General features: G+C 44.9%; 1 protein-coding gene across 3 annotated transcripts in view; it reads right to left on the bottom strand.

Moving 5' to 3' along the window:
• Positions 1-19,831, bottom strand: part of mdn1 (midasin AAA ATPase 1) — a 60,414-nt gene that overhangs the window by 6,323 nt on the left and 34,260 nt on the right. For 2 of the 3 annotated variants that reach the window (XM_080883491.1, XM_080883493.1), the window contains exons 56-92: positions 19,539-19,752; positions 18,827-19,067; positions 18,606-18,729; positions 18,224-18,388; positions 17,919-18,133; positions 17,450-17,837; positions 17,013-17,125; positions 15,918-16,590; positions 15,618-15,779; positions 15,118-15,403; positions 14,798-15,036; positions 14,533-14,628; positions 10,574-10,668; positions 10,328-10,452; positions 9,876-10,028; positions 9,579-9,688; positions 9,389-9,462; positions 8,745-8,928; positions 8,512-8,659; positions 6,962-7,108; positions 6,737-6,863; positions 6,230-6,335; positions 5,989-6,104; positions 5,377-5,781; positions 5,063-5,289; positions 4,841-4,978; positions 4,144-4,334; positions 3,797-3,958; positions 3,581-3,715; positions 3,360-3,495; positions 3,072-3,256; positions 2,786-2,917; positions 2,454-2,607; positions 1,941-2,239; positions 1,685-1,840; positions 372-473; positions 93-291 (exon numbers count right to left, since the gene is read on the bottom strand). In XM_080883491.1, coding sequence (XP_080739617.1) covers positions 93-291; positions 372-473; positions 1,685-1,840; positions 1,941-2,239; positions 2,454-2,607; positions 2,786-2,917; positions 3,072-3,256; positions 3,360-3,495; positions 3,581-3,715; positions 3,797-3,958; positions 4,144-4,334; positions 4,841-4,978; positions 5,063-5,289; positions 5,377-5,781; positions 5,989-6,104; positions 6,230-6,335; positions 6,737-6,863; positions 6,962-7,108; positions 8,512-8,659; positions 8,745-8,928; positions 9,389-9,462; positions 9,579-9,688; positions 9,876-10,028; positions 10,328-10,452; positions 10,574-10,668; positions 14,533-14,628; positions 14,798-15,036; positions 15,118-15,403; positions 15,618-15,779; positions 15,918-16,590; positions 17,013-17,125; positions 17,450-17,837; positions 17,919-18,133; positions 18,224-18,388; positions 18,606-18,729; positions 18,827-19,067; positions 19,539-19,752 — 6,922 coding nt within the window. The remainder of the gene's footprint in view (positions 1-92; positions 292-371; positions 474-1,684; positions 1,841-1,940; positions 2,240-2,453; positions 2,608-2,785; positions 2,918-3,071; positions 3,257-3,359; positions 3,496-3,580; positions 3,716-3,796; positions 3,959-4,143; positions 4,335-4,840; positions 4,979-5,062; positions 5,290-5,376; positions 5,782-5,988; positions 6,105-6,229; positions 6,336-6,736; positions 6,864-6,961; positions 7,109-8,511; positions 8,660-8,744; positions 8,929-9,388; positions 9,463-9,578; positions 9,689-9,875; positions 10,029-10,327; positions 10,453-10,573; positions 10,669-14,532; positions 14,629-14,797; positions 15,037-15,117; positions 15,404-15,617; positions 15,780-15,917; positions 16,591-17,012; positions 17,126-17,449; positions 17,838-17,918; positions 18,134-18,223; positions 18,389-18,605; positions 18,730-18,826; positions 19,068-19,538; positions 19,753-19,831) is intronic. The other variant, XM_080883492.1, reaches the window with a different exon arrangement.

The following is a 19,831-nucleotide window of genomic DNA, read 5'->3' as shown; positions in this document are numbered from 1 at the left end:
ACCAACAAACAACAGTTATGTACTTGCTTTGAAAAGCTTAGTTTAAACTCCAGCCAAACCATCACAGACTCAGCTTCCAGGTGATCACCTACCATATGTCTGAGTGTCATAGTTCTGGTCTCCGTGCTTAATGTGCTCGTACAGGTCTGACACCTGCTGGGTGTCGCTCTGCCTGTTGTTCTCGAGGCTCTCTTTGCTTCTTTCGACTGTGCGCAGGCGCTTGTTGACTGGCTTGTTGTAGTCGCCTATAGAGCGTTCACTATCTGCTTGGCCAGGTTTCCTCTTCAAGCTCTGGAAAGGAAAAAAAAACTTAATTAAGAGGAATAAAGGGACACCGAACAGCAGCGGTGAGGCAGAGAATTTTGCCACACCTGAGTCTGACTCTGAGTTTGTCTGTGTGAAGCCATTGTTGCTGTCAGCTTTGACTGGTGGCCCTCAGACTGGCTGGCGTCAGCTGCTCCACTGCCATGCTCCTGTAAAACCATAATAGCATAAATATAGATACAAAAATCATGGCAGACATATTTTATACATGTGTACAAAAACCAAACCCAGCTAAAGTTTGGTGTGGAGGGCTTCACCGCTCTGTGAAAGTAACCAAGCAATTTTTTTGGATGCCATCATCTACTGTAAATTGCTATACAAAACAGTGACACTTTTTCATCTATACACCTTCAGGACAATTTCTGAAACCATTAGCAGTTAATAATGTTTTTCACAAGTGCAAGTAAAACTCTACATCTAGGATCTATATTCTATATCTAGAAAGAGAAATTTGGACCTCTTCAGCGCAGCCATGGAGAGGGAGAAGCTTTCAAAATGCCCTTACCCACAACCCCACCAGGTGCCAGGAGTGGGCTTTGCAGCAACAGCAGCTGCTGTGAGGTCAGGCAGTGTGTGAGAGACCAAGATGCAGACAAGACCAGGACCAGGACCACAGTCTGCCAGGTAAGTTGAGGTAGAAAACCCAGAGGCCCTTGCAGTGACTATTGCAAAGAACGAGCCGTCGCATCCCAGGGAAGGAAAAAAGAAGTGTTCAACCTAGCACGCCTCCAGTATTCCCTGTCAGCTCTCTCTCCTACCTCATGGTTCAAAGGCTCCTGAGGTTCCCAGGTCATCAGGCCTCTCTCAGTCCCCCTCTCCTCTAGACTGGAGAGACGAGACTCTCCAAGTACTATCAAGAATCCACTGCATTGTGTTTTGGGGTAACAAAAGAAAAACTTGTGCTCCACACAGAACATATTATAAAATACAATACGTCAGCATTTGTGTGGCTCTCAAGCTGCACTGTGGCACACAAGAAGGCCCTTCAAGGGTGGACAACTTGTTTGTGTAACAGCTTCTCTGTCACACAAACAACCAATCAGAAAGAAGGGAGTCTCACCAGTGCTTTCACTCTTCCCACTTTCTCATTCAGAAGAAAGACAGATCGTCACACTCTGTCCTATTCTGTACTCTTTGTGTATTGAAGGAAAAAAGTACACATTCAGAACTGTCACACACAAAGCGCTCTGTCATTTAACTCACAATTCACATAGGCTAGGCATCAGGATATTCAGTCATATGCGGCCATCAAATATGCTCCTGATCACGGGAGACTCCGCTGTGAATCACTTCATAATCAATCAGAGTCACTTCGAGCCCACACAGAGTATCTGGAGCACAGTGTAGATTTGAATGTTACCTCTTTGGCCTCGTCTCTCTCCGAGGCTTCTCCTGCCAGCTCCACAGCAGTGTCGCTTTGAATGTTGTCCTCTCCTGTCTGACCGTCGGTGTCGTGCCATTTCCTCTCAGCGCACTCGGGCAGCTCCTCATCTTCACCACCACCTTCCTCCTCCTCCTATATACGCATTAAAAAAAAAAAAAAAAAAAAAAAGGTCACATCAGTCAATACCGTTGCTCACGCCATGCATTGGTGTACTTATTTTGAACATGCACACCTTTGGCTCATGCCCTTTTTCATTTGATGAAGTCTTCGTGTCCTCGTCTCTTCCTGACTCCCGCTCCCTTTCCTCGTCCTTCTCTTCTTCATCTTTATCAGCCGAATCATCCTTTTCTGCTTCCTCTCCTCCCTCCTTCTCCTCTGCAGTTTCAGGCTCCCCATTGTTTTCTTCTCCATTTTGGTCCTTGTCCAGCTCCTCTGCTCCTTGCTCGTTTTCTCCTCCATCTTTCTCACCATCCTCCTCCTCATCCTGATCTGCTTCCATCCCTCTGTCATCGATGTTAAATGGATTATCCTCTGAAAAAGGAAAAAACTTGAATCATTCATTTTCAGCAATTTGTGACTTTTACATCTGTGAAAAGCTCTTTACAAATACACTTACTACACTTACTTGCTTACAATGACCCAGTCTAAAGCCAAAATTGAGCATCACATAAGACATCACTGATAATAAAGCATGCGTGTTTCTCGACTGTGTTAGTAAAGCTATAATTTAAGCAGCAGGCTTCACCTTCACCTTCACCCTCATCGCCATCATCATTATCCTCTCCATCCTTGTCACCCTGGTCCAGATCGAGTTCCTCAGGCAGATCCATGGCCTCGGGCTCAGGTCTCTTGTCTTGTTGACCTTGGTAGGGGTCTACTTCATTTTCATCAAACTCTCTCTGGGACAAATAACAGAAACACAGAGCATGACACACTTGTCCATCCATGCAAATCCTGTTCTTCGCTCACACCGACATTTGCAGTTCAAAGCCCTAACGACTGTTTGTTGTCTATTACCGATTTTACTTTTGACACGTATTAAAATGGAAATCATGGGAGTTAGGTGAGAAGAAAAACCTCATCTCCTTGTTCATTGATCATGTCTTTCTCCTCTTCGTCCATCTGTTGGTCTTCATCCTGGTTCTTGTGATCTTTTTTGGGGTCTGCTGCATCCAGGTTGTCATCTTTGGCAACCAACTCAGACTCACCCTGAAAAAAAACATATGACCATTCATGATGTTACACAGAGAAAACTTTAACTAAAGCTTTCTGGTGGCTGCTTTATATAAATGAAGGTTTAAGATTGGATGCAAACTGCTCTGTCATATGTACTTTTTAAATTGTGTTAATGTTGTGGAGATACCTGATCCATGCCCTGACCAGACTCCTCCTCCTTGTCACTTCCTTCCTCCTCCCCCTCATCATCATCATCATCATCATCATCTCCCCACATTTTTTCATCCAGTGTATCTGTCTGGCCTTCACCCAGGTCACCCATTTTTTTGTCCAGTTCTTCGTCGTCCTCTTTATCTGATTCCTCGTCGTCACCTTCAGATCAAGCAAAGAAATGCAGAGAAAAAATTCAATCATGGTTACCAATTATCTTGTATAGAACCAGCTTGGGATTCCTCTGCTATCCAGCTTAACTGACCTGGTTCTTTCTCATCAGCGTCGCACATCTGGCCATCAAAGTCCTCTGACATCTCAACGGCATTGTCTTCTGACTTAATATCCTCTTTCTCATGCTGTTCAGTCTTTTCTTCCCCCTCCTTGAAGGTGTCCTCCAGCTAAAGGAAGCAAAGGGCAGGAAGACTTGAGTCAAAGTAAACAGTCATACAGTTCACACTACTTAGATGCCAGTATTTTCATCACCTGATCTTCATTCTCGATCTTGTCGCTGACATCTTTCGTGCCCTTTCCCTCTCCTATACCACCACCTTCATAATCGTGAAACTGTTCTGCTCCTTCTCCATCTCCAGCCATAAGCTCCTGAGGCAGGCAGAAACCCTGAAGGGGACACCACATCAACTGCTTAGTTAAAATTACACTGATGGCATTATTATTTCTTAAATAGGACCATGTGAGTACCTTCTGAGCGAGTTCAGTGAAGATGCTGGCCAGTACAGACAGAAGTTTGCCTGTGCTTCTATGTGCTCCCAGTGACACAGCCAGGTAGTAGCATACAAGGTCAGAGTAAATTCCTAGTAGAGGCTCCAGACGAACCAGCATCCTGCACGCCCTGTTTACCTCCTAAAAGTCAGCAGAAACATGTTAAGGTGAAGAGATTCTGAAGACAAAAAAGCCCTTTCATTGCACCTAAACAGATTTGAGTGCACTCAGACTTCCATTCACAGGTTAATATTTAATTCATTTAACCTATAATGAACTTATACTTTGAAAGCACATCTCTGAACAGTTCCAGATGTTCTTGGTACCTGGAAGTGTGGCGGCTGAGAGGAGTCCCTTTGTGTCTTTAGGTGGCACAGAAGCCTCTCCAGCCCAGTACTAACATCTCCCACACGCAGAGCCTCCACCTCAGCCTCCAGTTCCTCCTCCAGCAGGCGAGTCAGGTGACCAGGCTTTAGCAGGTCCTCCAGAGGCTCCTCCTTGTCCTCTTTGGCACCCTCTGAGATAATACATAAACGGAAGAGGTAACCATCATTGCATTATGAACACTGTATATACATTTGAACTGGCTGGAAACAGCCATATGCCAATGGCATGGTTGTAAGACCTACTAAGGATTTTATTCTCAGGATAAATTAAAACCACTTAGAATAACTGCCCCATCCACCACTGCTCTCTCATCCCTCATCTCCACCTCACTCTCTTGAACACAAGTCGGGGCTCTAATATTGAAAAATGTACATAAACATGTTTATATTATTCCAGCAAGTGTCCATTAAAAAATACATTTAAAAACAAATATAAACAAATTTGAATTCATTCTCACATTGCTCAACTATTATGTCACACGAGGCCAAGATTAATGACATCTACAGTAAGTATCCAGTTAGGCACCCCATTACTTTTAGGGTCAAGCACTAAACTAATATAATGCTTTCTGACTACCAATCCAACATTTTAACAGGTCCTAGGTTACCACTGCTGGTTTGAATGCAACCTTCTGACCTCTCTTGGTGTCTCCATGCTGCTCCCTTTGTTGTACTCTCTCCCGTTTCTTCACGAGTGTCTGGACAGAACACAACAATGTGTTGATGTTTGCTTCAAGCTCAGCAGAGAACTCCGTACAGAAGGTTTGCTGGTGATCTGTAAGGGAAATAAAATAAAACATGAACTGCTGACCCATCTGAAACACTGTTAGTTATTCGTGCAGCTGCTCAGTGCTTTGACCTGTGTCATCGTGTCCCAGGGAGAGCACATGAATCCTCCACGTGGTGAATTCTGTGACGGTGGCCTCCACCTGTCCTCTCACATACTGGAGACTCTGGATTACAGCTGGTTGGTTGTCTGGAGTGCCGACACACACATCTGAGGTGAAGATCTGCTCCACAATGGGCATCTGAGCCCCTATAGCTCCCAGACGGTTGAAGGCCGAACAGCATTCGGTAAAGTAGTTCCTGTGGGAAACAGCAGTGCTGTTGCAACCGTTTTGTATTTGTTGCTGTAATGTTAGACTTGAAAAACGCCAGACAATAATGTCTTACCATGTATGAAGAACACCATCAGAGATTGGCTGTGCTGCACAGTCCAGCTCCACCTTCAGGCTCTGCGTCTGCTCCAGCATTGTAGTGACACGCTGATGTAGTTGGCACCATGCAGCGTCACCCCTCCTCATCAAGCAGCCAGGGGGTTGTCGCTGCGCTGCCAGTGGGGATGGACACCTCAGGGTGTGCTGCTTGCAGCTGCTCACCTCCTCCTTCTGAAGGTCTTCGGGGCAGCAGTGCAGCAACCAGGCCAGCTGCTGCAAAAGGGTATTACACTGGGCTGCGAGCGCTTGGCCCCTCTTCACCCAGTCCTGGAGAGAGGCTTGGGGTGGGAGGGTGCAGCCTGGCTCCTCACTCTGGCTTTGTAGGTAGGCCTTGATGCCCTGGACATTGTCAGTTAGCCTCCTGGGTGAAGTGATAACAATTAAGTTAGATGCTGCAAAGTTTCCATGGCAACATCTTATTTTTTTAGTTTGATATAAAACATAAATCTAAAAAGAAATAGTAATGGTGTTCTGACTGAATAGCCTGTGATGCACCTGTGCCACAGCAGCCTTTACTTCTAAAAGCAAACCTACACTTTGACATATAATGTTATACTAGCGTACTGACCTGAGATGGACCCATTGTTCAATGAGTTTGGCCAGCCGTCGCCTCTGTTTGAGGAGCAGCTTGAAGAGGTGAGAGGAGAAACCCCTGCATCGCTCTACATTCCCCAGACCCAGCTCCTACAGCAAACATTGACACACATGCATCACAATGAAGATAACACATGCTAAACTTTAAGTTCCTCATTGTGATGCTTGATTTTCATCTAGTTCATAGGTACAAGTGTAAGTTGTGCATGTCGCACCTTAGCAGCGTGCTGCAAAGCAGTCTGCAGGGCAGTGTTCCTGGCCCAAGACTGATAGAAGTACTTCTGACAGCCGTCCCATGCTGTCAGCAACTCAGCAAACAACCTACAATAGGAAAAAAGAGAAAACAGTGTCTCACTGCAAAACCAGAGCATGTCCACACAATTACAGGCGACGCTGTAGTTGGCCTTTTAATCTCTTCATTGTGCAGTATGTCACTGGCCATCTGTTCTGTAAAGCAATAGCTAGCTACATGTGTTGCTTGTTTGATAGAATCCATCCACACACTTCACGATTACATCCGTTCTTGAGTGTTGGAGTGTAATTCGTTTAATGTTGAGGTAACTACTGAAATATTAAAATCTACATTAATATTGTGGCTTACTTCTGTGTTTGTTTTAAGAACTTCAAAATAAAAGCACTGTTGCATGACAGAAAGATTAACCCTCATGCAGCGCACGAGGCACTGATTCAGAACAAGGCCTCTGTAAATAAGTTCTAATTACATGCTCTCTGCATTCTCCTGAGTCTTGACAGCTGAGAGAGCGGTCGTCATCTCCAGCGGCTGCATGTACAGAGCCTTCTCTGCATATGCTGTCCTGTTCCATATTAGGCCTTTGCGGTACGACAGACCTTAAAAGCCAATCATACAGGAAAAAAAATTAATTCTATTAAAAAAAAAAAAAAGTATAGAAGTTAATTGAAAATGTAAGTCAGTGTGGGGAACCGACCTATTTCTGTGAGCATCTTGAACAGGTCAGACAATGCCCTCTGTTTCTGCTGTAGGATGTGCTTTATCTCAGCTTTCTGCTTGTCTTTATCTGCTGATGTGTTTATTGTGAGGCTCTGCAGGTCCCGCAAGTTGCTGATGACCTCGCCTGAAAGAAAAAATATTTATAAAGATTTTTTTTTTTTTTACATTTACAGTATATATAAATAAAGGTTCACACACACACAGTCCATTTAGCTGGATTTGAGCAGACAGTATGTCTGAACACCTCAGCATTTGTTTGGCTTTTTCTGTCACATCATCAATAAATACTAGTGTTCCACTGTCACTGGCAGCCATGCACGTCCAAGCCATCACACTGTCTCTGCCGTGTTTTACAGATGATGTGGTGTGCTTTAGATCATGAGCTGCTCCATGCCTTCTCCATACATTTTTCTTGCCATCATTCTAGTAGAGGTTAATCTTGGTTTCATCTGTCCAATCAATGTTTTTTAGACGTTTTTTAATTTTTTTTTTTAACAAAGTTCATTCTAGCCTTTCTGTTCTAATGGTGGTGCGTGCGGTGCTGAAGCCTGACCTTCCATGATGGTTCCTGACTGCTCCTCTTCTGCTGCCTGAGGTATCTTTTATCCTCACTAATTTCAAGCTAATCTTTTCCCCACTTTGTTATTATGAGGTATTGTGTACTGAATTTTAGAGATCAATAATGAATTTAATCCATTTTGGAATAAGTGTGTAACAAAACAAAAATATGGAGCATGTGAAGCACTCAGGCATTTACAAGAATATTCAGGTGTATGTTAACACAATGTCATATTTTTCCCAGAAAACAACATCCTAAGATCCCGAGGTCAATGTGGTGGCTGTAACTCAGAACGCAGAGCTAATGTACTAATCGGAAGGTTGGGGGTTGCCAGACAAGGGAAGGACAATGAAATGAAGACACTATTAGAGTATAAAAGTGCCTACAAAAAACCCCAAAACAAAACAAACAATAAAAATAAAAAAAACACAACAAGAAGGGAATCGTATAAGTTGCTTGGAAGAAATAATATGTAAGCACGGCTCATCTCTGCAAAGTTGCCAAACCATGTTTGGTGAAAACTAAACGTATCCGAGCCATGCAACATAACAGTGACTCCAAGCACAGCACCAATCTACAGAATAATGATTCTGGTGGTTGTTGGTTTAGTTAAAATCCAGACTTCAATCCTTAAGACAGCTGTGCATAAATAAACCCACCAACCTTGATGAACTGCACCAAAATTCCTCCACAACATTTTGAGAGAATAGTAGTCCAACTGAAAACGGCTACTCGTCAAGGTTCTTGCTGCTTAAGGTGTTTCCACAATTTATCCAATTAGATGTACTTTTTTGTCGTTTTTCAAAGGACTTCATAGAGTGCTTACATGACTGCAGTTGTAGCCTGCAGTAGTAGGCTTCAGTAATCTATACTCTAATGTCAGGACAGTCACAGGATGGTGTCGAGTCCAACAACATAACTGAATTATTTCAACTGTGATTTTAACTATCCAGCAGTAGCTTTCTCACCAGTGAAGCAGTCCAAGTCTTCAGCCAGCTCAGGGACAGGGTTTTTCTTCAGCAGCTGGATGCACATCTTCTTCATCTTCCTGGACAGTACAGGCAGAGATATTTGTAGAGAAGAAGCTTTGAATCCTTCTTCTTCTTCTCCATCAGTCTAAAATATAAAAACATAGTTGAGTGATTAAAAAAAATGTTGAAAGAGAAAATTAAAGACACTGTGTGTTCTGTGAGATCTGTACCTGTAGAATCCTGCACTTTAAAGGCAGGGTGCTCTTTAGCAACTGGTGAACTCTGTGGATGGGCATTTCCTGTGGGTTAGCGTCCACACTGTCCAAGCTCGCGCCGCTTCCCTGCTCCACCAGAGCAGGAATACTCGGACCATTCAAAGCCTCTTCAAACTGCTTGATAAACTTGAAGAGTGTACTGAAAATCATAAGGTGATTACCATTAAAGCAGTCATTTATATATTGTTACACTTGGCTGAGGCTCAACTATCTTGACTTGCTACAGGTCAAGATCATTGTGGTCAACTAAAACTAAAATTAAAATCTGGTGCAACAAACATTTTAGTCAACCAAATAAATAAGACCCCACTAACATTTGCACTTAAAAAAAAAAAAAAAAAACTTAAAAAACTGTAATAAAAATATGTATCAAATGTGTTTAATTTTATTAATCTAGATAACACTGCTTAACAGCCAGATGAGGCGACTCTTGTTCATACTGATTTAGGATGTCCACACGAATCAATTCACGTTGTTGTGTCTACTGGAATACTGAACCTTCCAACTTCTTGGAAGCTATTATTTAAACAGTAAAAATGAAACTGAAACTAGACACCTGAACCTGGAAGCTAACTGTGAAACAAATGCCGGCCACATACCGATGGGTCTTCTCCACTGACTGTTTGATGGACCAAAAATTGACATCATTCCATTTGCAGATCTTGACAAAGTCCTAAGAATACAAATTCATATGTAAGACAATGACAGAAAACTTTGCAGTGAAGTTCAGAGATTCAGAGGCAAGTTTGAATAAGTGTTAAGAGTTTGATAAGATTTATAGGGATATACCTTGAGGTCCTTTTCAATGGTCTGCCTGTGTTGAGTAATTTTGGTTTGAATGCCTTGAGAAAACTGATTGTAGTATTTGTACAGGTTCCAGAGAAGACTGGACAAAGGCTCTGTAAAAGCAAGCAGTACTGTGTCAGAATAAACTCAAGTACATGTTAAATGACACCTGAGATAAAAACAAAGTCCACGGTGATGTGAAATGTGTGATTTCGAAATTTCAGCAAAAGGCCGTTTCAGTGCTGGTCCAGTAAGCAGGTCTGAATGTGTAGTGTACAGGAAACAGCAGTGATAGCTGACCTTGCCCGGACTGCGGGGGGACCAGCAGGAGGTGGCAGTGGAATGTGAGCAACATGTTCAGACGAGTGTGGAACTCCCCCAGGGTGGAGCCCTCCAGAAAGGCCTGAAGGGTGGAGGACACTGAAGACAGGGAAAGGTGTTCTACCCCTTCAGCTGGAGAGGAAGACAATAATAAATATCTCTTGGCATCCTTTATTTCCTTGTGCTTTAAATTTGAAAGTTTGAAGTTAAATGCACCAGTATTTTCTGCAGTTTGCATCTCACAGAAATACAGACAGAGAAGCAGAGATAGATCCTCGCTTCCCTTCAGCTGATAAAATTTACACCTTTAATCTGATATTCACCCCCCCCAGAAGATTTATTTTTATTTTATTATATTAATTTTTAATTAATTAACACCTTTAATAAGACCACCACACTGAGTCAGCACACACAGATTTGTTAGCTTGTACCTGTACAAGTCTCCGTCCTCTGTTCCTCTAGGTATCGCTCCAGCAGCTGGTAGACAGAGAACCAGTGTTTGGTGGACTTCTCTGTGTGACGCTTCATTGCATTGTCAAGACTGCGCGACCAACAACTACAACACAAAAACCAGAGTTAAAAAGCTCCTTATCACAGTGCTTAATTTATGAGCTAGTTAGTGATTGGTTTATATCCAAAAAGTAACAAGTGAATGGATTTATTCATCTTTGTCTTACCTGAGCTCCAGCTTGCGCCACTGAATAATGAGCTGTGTGACGGGTTCCAGTTCCTTCCGCAGAGACACTGAACGGCTGGCGTTATTCTCCCAGTCCTAATGAGGGGAGCAAGGAAAATCAAAGAAAACAGAAATAGATGAGCCCTGTACAATAGGCTCATTTGGATGACCCAATGTCTGCTATTGATGGGCCTCGTTTACTAAAGTATGTAGCAAAATTATTGCTATATGTTTACAAAAAAAAAAGGAGCGGCTGTGTCAAGTTACAAATGAAATGTGCTGACAGACAGAGGGGTAAAAATGAAAGGTCATCAGACCGTAAGAAAAATAATTAAAAAAAAAAAAAATGGTGGGTGACAAAGAGCAGTTATAAAAAGAAATTCACTGCAATATCAAAAATACTGGTGGCTGCCAGCGCTACCTCATATATCTCTCTATCTCTCTAGAGAGATAGATAGATAGATAGATATATCTATCTATCTATCTATCTATCTATCTATCTATCTATCTATCTATCTATATATGTGAGAGCAGTCCCTTCTTTCGAATGTTGGAACACTGAGCTACTAGTTGTTTCGCCGTCCTATTCATGTAGCCCCTTCTCTCTCTCTCTCTCTCTCTCTCTCTCTCTCTCTCTCTCTCTCTCTCTCTCTCTCTGAATAGGATGAGGGACCTATGGATTCTTCGATACCCAACATCCACAATGACGGCGAAACAACTAGTAGCTCAGTGTTCCAACATTCGAAAGAAGGGACTGCTCTCACGGCAAGGAGGAGCCAGGACGCCAGGTCAGGGGGGCGATATCATCACCCCCACCCGAGATTGGGTACATAGCCCCAAGTGCGATAGGAGAAGGATTGTTGAGTGCGAGAGGAACTGACCTGAAAAATAGGATCATGGTCAAGCTTGAAACCTGGATCCCCCGTAGCCGGTTACCAAGATTACGTGAAGTACCCTCAGAAGGTCTGCTAGATGATGTTAATGCAGCACTACGGGCAATACCTACAACCACGATTACCGACACTAACAAGCTGATCTACAATACGGCAGCAGTGATCAGTGAGATGCTTGGCTACAAGTTGAACAGCGACAAGGGGCAGTACCCTCCATGGAGAAGGAGGCTAGAGGGCAAGATCAAAGTAGCACGGAGGGAGGTTAGCCAACTAACGGAGTTGCAGCAAGGTGCGACAAATAAGGTGCCTAAGAAATACAGCAAGCTGTCCATACCTGAGGCCTTGGAAACTGCCAAGCAAAGACTCACAGCCTTGGCCAGCCGCTTGAGGAGGTACACCAGAGAGATAGAAGGCAGGAGAATAAACCAGCTGTTCTCCACAGAACCAGCAAAGGTGTACTCTCAGTGGCAAGGGAACAATAAGAGAACAGCACCACCAAGGCTGGAGACGGAGCAATACTGGAAGAGCATATGGGAGAAGGATGCAACCCATAACGGCAATGCTCAGTGGCTAGAGGATCTGAGGGCAGACCACAGCGACCTCCCTGAACAGGGTCCAGTAACCATCACAGTGGCAGATATCCAAGAAAGGGTCTCCAGTATGAAGAGTTGGACAGCACCAGGGCCCGACATGGTTCACGCCTACTGGCTGAAGAAGCTGACTGCACTCCACGAGCGTCTGGCAGCACAAATGAACCAGCTGCTAGTTAACGAGAGACACCCGGAATGGCTAACCGAAGGCCGGACGGTCCTGATCCCCAAGGACCCCAAGAAGGGACCGGTCCCCTCCAACTACCGACCAATAACCTGCCTCAGTACTACATGGAAGCTCCTGTCAGGCATCATATCGGCTAAGATGAACAGGCACATGGGTCAATACATGAGCGGGACACAGAAAGGAATTGGCAAGAATACCAGAGGCGCAAAACACCAGCTACTGGTAGACAGAACAACCAGCCGAGACTGCAAGACCAGACTGACCAACCTGTGCACTGCCTGGATTGATTACAAGAAGGCCTATGACTCAATGCCCCACAGCTGGATACTGGAATGCCTAGAATTGTACAAGATCAATGGGACCCTAAGAGCCTTCATCAGGAACTCAATGGGGATGTGGCGTACAACACTAGAGGCCAACTCCAAGCCCATAGCACAAGTCACCATCAAGTGCGGGATCTACCAAGGAGATGCTCTGTCCCCACTGCTGTTCTGCATAGGCCTGAACCCCCTTAGTGAGATCATTAACAAGACTGGCTACGGATACCGACTACGGAACGGAGCAGTTGTCAGCCACCTCCTGTACATGGATGACATCAAGCTGTATGCAAAGAGTGAACGAGACATCGATTCACTGATCCACACTACCAAGCTATACAGCAATGACATTGGAATGTCGTTCGGACTGGAGAAGTGTAGTCGGATGGTAACAAAGAGAGGGAAGGTAGTCAGAACTGAGGGGATTGAACTACCAGAAGGCAACATTGCAGACATAGAGGACAGTTACAAGTACTTGGGGATCCCGCAGGCGAATGGAAACCATGAAGAGGCCGCTAGAAAGGCTGCAACCACCAAGTACCTGCAGAGGGTCAGGCAAGTCCTGAGGAGTCAGCTGAATGGTAAGAACAAGATCCGGGCCATCAACACGTACGCCCTGCCCGTGATCAGGTACCCTGCTGGGGTAATAGGCTGGCCAAAGGAGGAGATAGAAGCCACTGACATAAAGACAAGAAAGCTCCTTACCATGCATGGAGGGTTTCACCCCAAGTCCAGCACCCTGAGGCTGTACGCTAAGCGGAAGGAAGGGGGCCGGGGACTGGTGAGTGTCAGCACCACAGTCCAGGATGAGACAAGGAACATCCAAGAATACATTGGGAAGATGGCCCCAACTGACCGAGTGCTCAGTGAATACCTCAGGCAGCAGAAACCCAAGAAAGAGGAGGGAAACGAGGAACCATCATGGAAGGACAGGCCCCTGCACGGTATGTACCACCGGCAGATAGAGGAGGTGGCTGATATCCAGAAATCCTACCAGTGGCTGGACAAAGCTGGACTGAAAGACAGCACAGAGGCACTAATCATGGCAGCACAAGAACAAGCTCTGAGTACAAGATCCATAGAGGCTGGGGTCTATCACACCAGGCAAGACCCCAGGTGCAGGCTGTGTAAAGATGCCCCAGAGACAATTCAGCACATAACAGCAGGGTGCAAGATGCTAGCAGGCAAGGCATACATGGAACGCCATAACCAAGTGGCCGGCATAGTGTACAGGAACATCTGTGCCGAGTATAACCTGGAAGTCCCGAGGTCAAAATGGGAGATGCCCCCAAGGGTGGTGGAGAATGACCGAGCTAAGATCCTGTGGGACTTCCAGATACAGACGGACAAAATGGTGGTGGCTAACCAACCGGACATAGTGGTGGTAGACAAACAGAAGAAGACGGCCGTAGTGATCGATGTAGCGGTTCCGAATGACAGCAATATCAGGAAGAAGGAACACGAGAAGCTGGAGAAATACCAAGGGCTCAGAGAAGAGCTCGAGAGGATGTGGAGGGTGAAGGTAACGGTGGTCTCCGTGGTAATCGGAGCACTAGGTGCGGTGACTCCCAAGCTAGGCGAGTGGCTCCAGCAGATCCCGGGAATAACATCGGAGATCTCTGTCCAGAAGAGCGCAGTCCTGGGAACAGCTAAGATACTGCGCAGGACCCTCAAGCTCCCAGGCCTCTGGTAGAGGACCCGAGCTTGAAGGATAAACCGCCCTCAGGGGCGTGCTGGGTGTTTTTTTTTTTTTTTTAATATATATATATATATATATATATATATATATATATATATATATATATATATATATATATATATATATATATATATATATATATATATATGCATGCATGAGTTTACGCAGAGATTTGTACATGAGGCACACTGTCACTCATTTCTTTTACAGAAAATCAACACTTCTTGGTACTGAGGGTGCGTGATTCAGGAGATCTCTTCCTGACAGAAGTCACCTGTGCTTTGCTGAGCAGGATCTCTAGGCCGTTCAGAAACTTAGCCACCGGGCTGGCCAGATTGAAAGCCTTGATTCTCTCCATCACCACATTCAGCTGAAAACACCACATACACATACAGGAATATATGTCAGAAAAACAGAACAAAGTGTAACTGTTGGGATTCTTTACACTGTCCCTGTGAAAGCTGAATTAATGAATATGTATTTATTTGAATCACAATTATGCAAAAATGCTGTATCGAAACCACTTATGGCAAACTTACCTGTTCGAGGGCAGGGTGTCCAGGCCAGTCCTCTAGTCTCTGCTTCACTGCCACACTCAACTGTTCCAACACAGGGAGACAGAGAGAGGCCTCGCTCATGTTAGGGTGCTGGTAGAAGTCATAGGGTCCATCAGGGGTGATGGCCAGACCCTCGCCACCACCAGAGCCCTGCACAGTGTTCTGGAGGATGGCAGAGAGCAGCAGTTCACTGCCTGTCAGCTGCTGGTCCAGGTCAGAGTCTGAAGGGGGAAACAGAGGTTTATACAAGTACACTGGAACTTTGTTACAAGAAAAGGATGCATACAGGCAAAGTTACTAACCAATGAGGTGATAGAAGTGTGACATCACTGGAGAAGCAATCTGATAAGACGAAAGCAGGGCTTTGATGTGTTCTTTACTGTGATTGGCTGGTGCTGTGCTCTTGTACCAAAGCGATTGAGCATATCCCAGACACAGGCGCTGATGAACCTGGATCACTGTATTCAGGGTAGCGGGAGAGAACGCCTTCATCTCAAAAGACTCTTCGGGGGTTTTGTCTTCGAGCCCTTCTAGACTTGTGCCAGCTGCTCCTTCTAAACTTGGCTCAGACACGATGTCTGCAAAGTCCTGGATTCAATATCGACAGAAATTGAGCTTCAAGTGGATATTTATGCTTTCCACATGCAAACAGCTTTTATTTCATTTGGCCTTAAAATATAAAAATGATTGTACTAGATCATCACCATATGATCCAATATGAGATATGATGGTTAACGTTAGGATCGGATAATCAGAGAATTGATGGGTCATTATTTGCTGTACAACAGCTGTACTGCAGTACCTTGTTGAACTGAGGAAACTGTCGTCTGAAGTCTCGCTCCTCCTGTTCATCCTCAGTCAGTCCTGAGCCGTGCAGTCGGCTACGGCTGCGGTAAAGACTGGCCTCCATTTCTTCATGCTCTTTCCTTCGCCTCTCTCGCTCATCCCACTCATTCACCAAAGCCTGTAAAGAATGACAATAGAAGGAGCAAAGGAAGAGCAGATTTTGCAGGATTTAACAGTTTGGAACAGAAAACTATTTAGATTTATTTAAAGTCATTAGGATGACATCTCTCCCAGTGAAAAGTCTTAAAATCCTGACCTGACAGATGTGTCTGAAGATGCTGCGTGCCTCGTGGCTGAACTCTCCCGTTGACAAGGTGTGACACTGGACATAAAGCAGAGCACTGAGTAGCAGAGTGCAGGACTGAGGCATCACACATGCAGTGTCCTGCTGGGGCAGAAGTTTCACCAGGCTGCGCAGAGTGTCCATACAAACCCTGGAACACAGAAAGTCTGCCCGGACCAGGTACGACGGCAGGCTCGGGGACAGGAATGGGAAAGCCAGAAGGCAAGACACCAGCCTTGGCAAACCAGGTACAGGATTTAGCAAGGCAGCCACCTGGGAGGCTACCAGCCTCATACCGTACCGGAGCTGAAGGATACCCGTCCTCACTGGCCCAACAACATCAGGATAAAGGGGATAGTCCTCCAGCAACCTCTGGCAGAAACGCTGCTGGGAGTTCTGCCAAACAGCCTCCTCCTTCAGGACAGCCTGGACTGCTGACTTGGATTTTGAAGCCGAGGAGCCCTCCAGCGTATTGAGCAGCTGGGACAGCAGGTCCTGTATGGCTGATGTCTGACCAATGCTGCACAGGTAGTGCTGGAGCTCCTGGTACAACTGACCATACTGAGGCTCATGAGGACGACAAGCCTGCTTCCTGGAAAGCTCAGCTATCTGCTCCTTCACCTGCTGCATGCGGATCCATAGATACCTAGTAAAGCAAACATCAGGCAGTATAACCTAGAGCTCATTGCATTGCTTCTCAAAGACCTTTTATGGTGGTATTAATGACTCTTTCAAAATGACAGCCTTTGTTTGCTTTTAAAAGTTAATCTTCTTAACAGCGGCTGGTTGTCATTTCATCCAAACGCACAGTAAACATTTGGCTCAAGAGTCCTTAAATTTGCTTAACTACAACCCCACAGAATTACTAGTATTTCTAAATGCGTCACTGCCGCTAGAATAAAAAAAAAAAAAAAAAAAAAAAAACAGAATCAAATTAATGCACAATGACCAATTATATCAACTCCATTCCCACAGTAAAATCTTCAGAGAGGAATGGGAGTAGTTCTGATTTTCCCTGTGACTTTGATGCAACCGTGACATGCTGAGAGATCAGCATCCAACTCTTACCTGATTCGAGGATGCTGGAAGCCATCAGTTGTGCTGCTCTCCTCCAGTTCTGCTCCGGTCATCAGTTGAGACCACAGGCTCCGCCCTTTCCATTCTTCCTGAAGCAGAGCCAACTGCGACAGACAAAAACAGAGTACTTTTGAGTGTTTTATTGTAGAAAGTACTCTTCATCCACCACATTCCATCCTCTAAAAAAAAAACCTCATCAGAAAATAACATGTTTGAACATGATCTTATAGTGAACTTGGAGTTTATTGTTCAAACCAGAAGACCTCATGTTTTCTTCTAAAGCAGTCTGAAAAGAAAAGGTTACCTTTTTAAAGAAAATTACTTACAATGAACACTACTGTTACATTCACATGAAGCCAATGGTTGTGTGTATTTATACTGACTCAGTTACAAACACTTTACACCTTTGTCAGGAGAGTACTACAGACCTCCTGCTGAGCATAGTTCAGTTTGTAGGCTCTCTTTACAGCTGGGTCAAAGATGGTCTGCGGTGTCCACACTTTGATCTGCAGCAAGCCCATGTTGACCCAGAACACTCCAGAGCGAGCCAGTGAATTGGAGCCTTGGACTTTGCTCTGGACATATTGCTGCAAGCAGGTAAGGCAGGCTTCCACCAGGCCATCAGGGAGTAGTTTAGGAGGCAGGAAGTCTCTAAAGACCGTCTGGATCTCCTGGGCAGCAATAAGAGGGTCAGGGTCTTCCACCAGGCTCTCACAGCTCTCCATGTAGCCTTCCTGCAAGGTGGGAGGCAGCACGTCAGCCATGCTTTGAAGTTGCCGACGCAGGACTGCACCTTGGAGCCTAAAGTCAGTACCCCTGAGGAGAGATAATGCAACTGTCATCAGCAAAGCCCAAAATAAAAATTGCTGGTTAAGGACATTTAATGTTCCATTATACCTGAAATCAGCCAGCGCACGGATGCTCATGTTGTCCCAGAGCACAGCAGAAAGATCCTGCAGCTGCTGAATCCTCCCTTTCCAATCCCCAAGTCTGACATTGGAGAGGGAGAGAAAAGCCTCTCCTGAAGGTTCCCATGAACCACCCGTCTTACTACAGCTGAGCACTTCCAGTACGCAATGGGACCGCACTGCTTTGCTCAGCAGAGCTGGACCCTGGAAACCACATTGCATAAATGTATTAAACAAGCTGAAAACCAGCAGTGTTTGTGGAACAGCGAGTTTGGAGATATTAATAGATGTTACCAGGTTATCTGTTCCTTGGTGCTGCTTTGGATCCGCCTGGGTCTCAGGATGTAGAGGGTCCCATTTAAGCCAGTGTTCTGGGTTTGAGGTTATGCTGCAGGTCCACAGGGAGGATAGAGCCTCCGACAGGAGCTCACACCAAACAAACGGCAGCTCCTCAGCTGGCTGGAAGATAACACATATTTCAGCTTTAAATGGGGATTTTCGTTTGAAAGGCTAACTTCTGGACATGAAATGTCCCGTGTGAGAAATGTGAGTAAAACTGTTCTCAGCAATTGGTTCTTAATGTTTCAACCAGATATAAGTTGAACAGTTGTGATGTAACAAACTCTTTTAGCCGAATATCAACATTTTATATGTGGTCAAACTCATAACTACTGACCCGGTCACTACTGAGCAGGAACCACAGTGGCTGCAGCTGTCTGACATTCATCGGGGTGGACTGGAGGCAGTAACGAAGATGTCTGGAGAGGTCGCGACGTATGCAGTCCTCGGCCTCCTGGTCACTGCAGGTCAACATGAGGAGTTCAGTATACAGTCCATCAACAACATCCAGAACAGGTGCTTTTCTATTTTTGATTACACGACAAAGATGAGCCTTACCTAGGAGAAAGAGCTAGATGCAGCAAGTCTGTGCTAAGTCGTAGCTGATTTAGGACGGCAAGTTCCTCCATCAGGGGCCAGAGCTGGGCCCTGCGGCTGAGCTGCTGCAACTCCTCTACGGACAAAGGGACTCCGTCTGTGGACTCGTCATGCTCCGACATGGAACAGACTTCCAAGAGCCCTCTGGAGGTCATGCAACACTCCTGCTGCTCCACACTCGACACCAACCTCTCCATCACTCCTTATGGGAAGACATATGGGACGCATGCCATCATGTAATGTTTCACATTCATGCTCCTGAATGTTTTAATACCAAATGGTATTTCTAAAAGATTTATATTGTATTTAGTTGAGAATCTTGAAGCAACTCTCTAGATTCCAGAAAACATGTTCAACAAAATCTGACTCTAAAAATAAAGTTCAAGATCAACTCCGAGATGGCAACTGAACTTTCCTGTTTCAGCACAGATGATCAAAGTAAATTCAGTAAGCCGAGCATGTGAGTTAAGCACACAGAAACAAAGCCATCATCAACGGAGCTCCAGAAACATGGAGGCTGTACAGATTGTATTCTGATTCTGACGATATATCTGTGATGTAATCACAGTCACTGTTTTTATATATTGAAAGTATATAAGAATCTTATTCTGAGTCCCATAAATATCCAACAATCACATTTTATGGCAAAAGCTTTTCTGCAACTCAAGCTCACCTGACTTTTGAGGGTCCAACTGGTTGTTTGCTAAGAGAATGAGGCCCCAGGCTTCCAGGAGACTTTCTTTGATGTCCAGTCCGAGTCCAGCACCCTGAAGTCGAACCAGCTCTTGCTTCGAATGAATCATGTTGTTGTCCAGTTTTAGATCACTCACATCCAGGGCTTTACTCAGGAGCCTGAGCTGAGATGCACACTTAACTACTGACTCCAGCTGAAAAGACAGATGGATATAGTTTCATCTCATAAATATAAGAATATAAAAGAGTGAGTGACAGATGGTACTTAAACTG

Source organism: Rhamphochromis sp. 'chilingali' (assembly GCF_963969265.1).
Source record: "Rhamphochromis sp. 'chilingali' genome assembly, chromosome: 5".
Lineage (NCBI taxonomy): Eukaryota > Metazoa > Chordata > Actinopteri > Cichliformes > Cichlidae > Rhamphochromis > Rhamphochromis sp. 'chilingali'.
Note: the sequence above shows the minus strand (reverse complement) of the source record. Positions and strands in the feature narration are given on the sequence as shown.